The sequence below is a fragment of the Mycetomoellerius zeteki genome, unplaced genomic scaffold, assembly GCF_001594055.1.
Source record: "Mycetomoellerius zeteki isolate Tzet28-1 unplaced genomic scaffold, Tzet1.0 scaffold267, whole genome shotgun sequence".
Classification (NCBI taxonomy): Eukaryota; Metazoa; Arthropoda; class Insecta; order Hymenoptera; family Formicidae; genus Mycetomoellerius; species Mycetomoellerius zeteki.
The window spans coordinates 504,779-509,818 of NW_017257246.1; the positions used below are offsets into that span (position 1 = coordinate 504,779).

Here is a 5,040-nt window from a genome sequence, read left to right on the forward strand (position 1 = left end):
TAGACGTCACCCAGTGCCAACTGCCAGCCAACGGGGCTCTGTGGTCGGGCTGCTCTTTCTATGGGAGGAAAAGCACTTTTCTCCGTCACCGCGGCCTCCGTACGTTTTTTTTCATAGTGAGTACGTGAAACATACGTCAACTACGAGTAACGGGCCTTCGGCCGTTGCTTTTTAACGTAACGCGCGCGATTTTCCATAAGATTGGCCATCAATCTCCCGTCTTCTCGTTGATTTGTGAGAGAGAGACTGACATCGAGAGAAGTTAATAATCGTCTATTGTCAGTAAACAAGAGAGCGAGAGAGAAAGAGATAGACGGAGATCTGGTGAGCCGTTGTCTTGGAATAATAAATCACTCGTCAATCATATGACGAGAGAGAGAGAGAGAGAGAGAGAGAGAGAGATTGAGATTGATTGATTGATTTATTGATTGATTGAGCGTTTATTGCTGCTCTAGGGCAAGCCCTCTAAGAGCATACAGAGATAGGATATAATTGTAAAAGCAATGTAGAATAAAAATTAAAGAAAAACAAAGAAAAATACGCGAAGAAAGAAAGAGAGAAGGGGAGAGAGAGAGAGAGAGAGAAAATAGCAAGTCGTCATAGATTCCACATCGCAATTCCGTTTTATTCCGTCTCGTCTGCACTTTTCTACACTTGTCGCGAATAAAATCTTGAATATCTGTCTAATTGGACTGTCAGCAGAGAACACGAGGCCTCCAGGAAGGTGGAGAGAGGTGCAGCCGAGAGGAATCGCGGATCGCCGGGATACGTGAATGCCTGTAGTGAGCTCGACGATGACTTCGCACCTCGCTTCCTATTAGAAAGTTCAAGGTTGCGAGGTCGGATTTAAACAGTCAGTCGATCGAGTCACATTGCTAGACTGTGATCTCTCGTTAATTTGCTTTGCTATTGTTGCAGAGTCATTCGTTAGTTAACATACACACACAGCATAGTCGACGTCACATAACCGCAGCTATAAATATGTTTATTTGGGATTGGTTCGCTGGAGTGCTGAATTATCTCGGTGGGTAGAACTTTTCTTGCATTGATTGAGTAGTAAGTTTTTCATCTTCTAATCACTGCTCATACCAAGATTCAATAGCTGCGTTCAGCAGAAAAAGCAGCTCTACAACTGTTGTAAAATTCTTGAATATGATTGGTTTATATATTTAGGTCTAATGAGAAGCTAAGAACAAGACTAATTATATTAAAGAATTTTACAACAGTTGCAAAGCTGCTTTTTCTGCTGAACGCAGCCAATCTTATTACAAATATTACAATTGTACAACTGGCTTCAGCAGAAGAAGCAGCTTTACAACTGTTGTAAAATTATTTAATATGATTGGTTTATACATTTAGATCCAGCGAGGAATTAAGGCTCAAGAACCAATCATACATTAAAGAATCTTACAACAATTACAAAGTTGCTTTCTACTGAATGCATCCACTGTTGCTAATATTTAGAGTATTCAGAAATGATAAATACTTATAATGTTACTGATAAGAATCTGTTATTAAAACAATTGTCTAGAATATAATATTTAAATAATTTAATTGAAAAGACAATTGTGAAACAAGCTCTTTTACTCTGAATTATTTTTAAGAGGATATTTGTTAAAAATATGTACACTTATCATATTTGTTATCTGACAAAGTAAGTAGACATTTTATAATTTATGGAAATTTTGATATTGGTTTCATTCCATGTGATATTCCTTATTAGCAGTTTAAATTCATATGAATATTCTATTTCTCAACAAATTTGTTATACATTTGATCTGTATGATTTTTCCTTGTTGGTTTTAGGACTATGGAAGAAGAGTGGCAAGCTTCTCTTCCTAGGTTTGGATAACGCGGGCAAAACTACATTGCTTCATATGCTCAAGGATGATCGTTTAGCTCAACATGTACCCACATTACATCCAAGTAATTATACTTCTATATAAACTATATATCTTTATTACTGCAACAAATAATGAAAATCAACATTTCATTGAGTTATTAATGATTGTTCTAGCATCTGAAGAATTGTCTATTGGAAATATGAGATTTACGACTTTTGATCTTGGGGGTCATACTCAAGGTATGCAAGAGATGTACATTTTATGTTCCATTTTAGTTGAATAATTGCTCATACTTTTGCAAATTGTATCTCTACAGCACGTCGCGTATGGAAGGATTATTTCCCAGCTGTCGACGCGATAGTGTTCCTCGTCGACGCAAGTGACAGAACAAGATTACCAGAATCAAAAGCCGAGTTGGATGCATTGTTAACTGATGAGCAACTCAGCGCGTGTCCGGTTCTTGTACTAGGCAATAAAATTGACAAACCATCCGCGGCTTCTGAAGATGAACTCAGAAACTTCTTTAATCTGTATGGACAAACAACAGGAAAGGTATTTCCATGCAAATCGAAATAGTGATCCTATATATTAGTATAACAACTACAACTAGAGCGAGATAAAATTTGTATTGGCTTTTTTTTTAAGAAATTTTAATCGAAAATTTGTAGGGTAAAATTGCTCGCAGCGAGATACCCGGCCGTCCGCTGGAACTGTTTATGTGCTCAGTTCTGAAACGGCAGGGATATGGGGAAGGCTTCCGTTGGCTTGCACAGTACATCGATTGAACGTACATATTATTATACACATGACAGATTCTCAACAGTTCCATCATTTCCCTTTCCTATGGTACCGGTATCGCTACCGGAGTCTTCATATGAATTCAGCAGTAGGAGAGGAAACATCGTTCATCGGAAAAAAAACAAAAAAAAAACAAAAAATGAAACAGTAACCGAAATTTAAGACAATTTTCACAAATAGAGACACGAGACAAATATTCTCGAGAACATACATGCAAAGGATAAGACGGATTTCCTTTCTTTGACGTTGGTATGCATGAAAAGCCCATAAACATCATCTTTTTTTTAATATTTCGAATCCTAGACGGATTCTATGGGAGCCTATCACTTTGCGAGTCACATTAAGGGAATGATCATTAATACATGCTGAAAAATGAAATAAAAACATTTTGATAAAATAAAACTAATAAACTATTTAAGAATTTCAAATGTTTTGTAGATTTATTTTTGGTAATTTATTTTTAGTGACGATATACTCTAAAAGAGAAATACACATAAGTTACAATGCAGAGTAATATATCGTACGCAATCGTATATGTCGTGGCTTTGGAAAATTGAGAACTTGCAATATGTAAATTAGGTTGATTCGTTAATCGATACTTTTCCTTTTTTTCATTAATTTAAAATATCATAATTATTAGAATCATTGAATGACTGCTAAATGCTGCTGTTCTATATTTAGTCGCTGGTATTTACTTTTCTGTTGTACTTTTACTTATATAGTCTTGTATTTGTGCCAATATTTTGTATATTCTTTGAAATCTATTTTTCAGGAAATGCAAGATATATATGAATATAATTTCTCTTTTGACAATGATTACGAAAATCTATCAAATCGATCGAAATTATTAGATAGAACAATTATAACGTTTTCATCTAATTATGGAATTGCATATCTTAATTATATAGCTGATATATTGTTTAAAAACCAGCATATATCATCCTTAATATTTCAAAACAATATTTCGATTCTTTGATCTGTATGATCTGTAAATTAAGTTACTGTTATAAGTTGATGATGTTCATAAATTATGTAGATAGCGGGAAAATTTTGTTAATTTGTTGGTTATGAATCTAGCTTATAATTCTGGAGTTGCCTCCAAAATAAAAATCAAAGTTACAAACAAAAAATATTTTACATAATAGTACTTAGGTTGTAAGTACTTATGTTGTCTTTATTTTATACCAATAAAATATATGTTGTTTTATATTTCACCCAATTATATAATGCGCCATTTACAAAATGGTTTTTGATAAATTGATTTACACTATAATCTATTGCGAGAAATATAAGATTAGATCTTAAAAAAGTAACAATTTTGATATATATCTAGATCTGTACAATTTTGATATATATCTAGTTCTGTACAAAATTTAAGTATTTAGAAACTTATTATTATAACAATTTATACATACCCACAGTACATATAAACCTCTTAATTTCTATAATTTGCTGGTACATAACTGCAATTCTTTCTCCACAGGAAGTACTGCGAACCGTTTATTTAAATATTCATTCGTTACATCAGTCAAGGATGTCGGCTTCCATACTAGTTTCCGATCTTTGTCGATTAGGAGAGCTCTGACACCTACAATTAAATTGAAATATTGATTCAAGAACAGAAGATTTGTAAGACATGCGCTAAATTCTATCTTAATTATTACCTTCATAGAAATCACCGTCTCTAGTCAGAGCGGTACAAGCTAATCTAAATTCAATCTTTAAACAATCTGCTAAGGATTTTTCTTTTTCTTCATCGATCGCTCTTTTGGTGATTTTGAGAGAAGACAGAGACATTTTGAGTAGTACATTTATGTTTTTTTGTGCCCAGTCTGAATTATCTTTCTTCAGCCTTTACACAAAAAAAATTATGCATTGCTATTATAAGTGAAAATATATTAATTCAATTTTTTAATATTTCTATTTCACCTTTCAATTATCTCTTCAACGGTTGGAGCAGAGAAATAATTTTCTATTTGTGACATATGAGATGCCAAACTGAATTCATGATTTAATTTCGGTTGATACTTGTTTAAAACGAACTCAATGTCGACTTCACGCAACGTTAACAAATCTCGTTTCAAATCTGTGAGTTTCTCCGATGGTACAAAATGCGTCGCGATTCCAGCAAAGAGAACGTCGACATCTCGGTAAAAAATATATTTATAAATATATTATATGTATATATAGTACTGGACAAAATAAAGTACGCACTCTAAACATTTTCACATTTATGTAAATAACTCGCCAGTCCTGGCAGATAGCATAATGATGAATGAGGTAAAAGAAAGATATTTTAGTCTACTTTGCAATAATGAAAATTTCAAAAACAATTCGAAATCCTTTAATAGTCAAGTCCATTACATTTATTATCAAATTTATCATGGACAAAATAAAG

General features: G+C 33.4%; 2 protein-coding genes across 5 annotated transcripts in view; one reads left to right on the forward strand and one right to left on the reverse strand.

The window, feature by feature from the left end:
• Positions 1 to 3,063, forward strand: Sar1 (Secretion-associated Ras-related 1). Of its 4 annotated transcripts, none has more exons than XM_018450152.1 (6): positions 1 to 99; positions 919 to 1,024; positions 1,807 to 1,926; positions 2,018 to 2,083; positions 2,161 to 2,396; positions 2,513 to 3,063. In XM_018450152.1, exons 1-6 carry the CDS (start codon positions 61 to 63, stop codon positions 2,627 to 2,629), a joined length of 684 nt encoding a protein of 227 aa, XP_018305654.1. In that variant the 5' UTR covers positions 1 to 60; the 3' UTR covers positions 2,630 to 3,063. The 4 variants fall into 4 exon arrangements, with proteins under 4 accessions (XP_018305654.1, XP_018305655.1, XP_018305658.1 ...); XM_018450153.1 differs by having other exon boundaries at positions 4 to 324; XM_018450156.1 differs by having other exon boundaries at positions 4 to 120.
• Positions 3,064 to 4,084: 1,021 nt separating this feature from the next.
• Positions 4,085 to 5,040, reverse strand: part of LOC108724018 (3-hydroxyisobutyryl-CoA hydrolase, mitochondrial-like) — a 3,381-nt gene continuing 2,425 nt past the window's right edge. Inside the window, 3 exon segments of the mRNA XM_018450123.1 lie at positions 4,085 to 4,230; positions 4,307 to 4,494; positions 4,572 to 4,785. Coding sequence (XP_018305625.1) covers positions 4,085 to 4,230; positions 4,307 to 4,494; positions 4,572 to 4,785 — 548 coding nt within the window.

Excerpts from the sequence above, each read along its gene's own strand:
- Sar1 (XM_018450152.1), top strand. The coding sequence starts at position 61 with ATGGGAGGAAAAGCACTTTTCTCCGTCACCGCGGCCTCC. Across the intron at positions 1,927-2,017 it reads TGTACCCACATTACATCCAA|CATCTGAAGAATTGTCTATT; the intron begins GTAATTATACTT and ends TGATTGTTCTAG. Across the intron at positions 2,084-2,160 it reads TCTTGGGGGTCATACTCAAG|CACGTCGCGTATGGAAGGAT; the intron begins GTATGCAAGAGA and ends GTATCTCTACAG.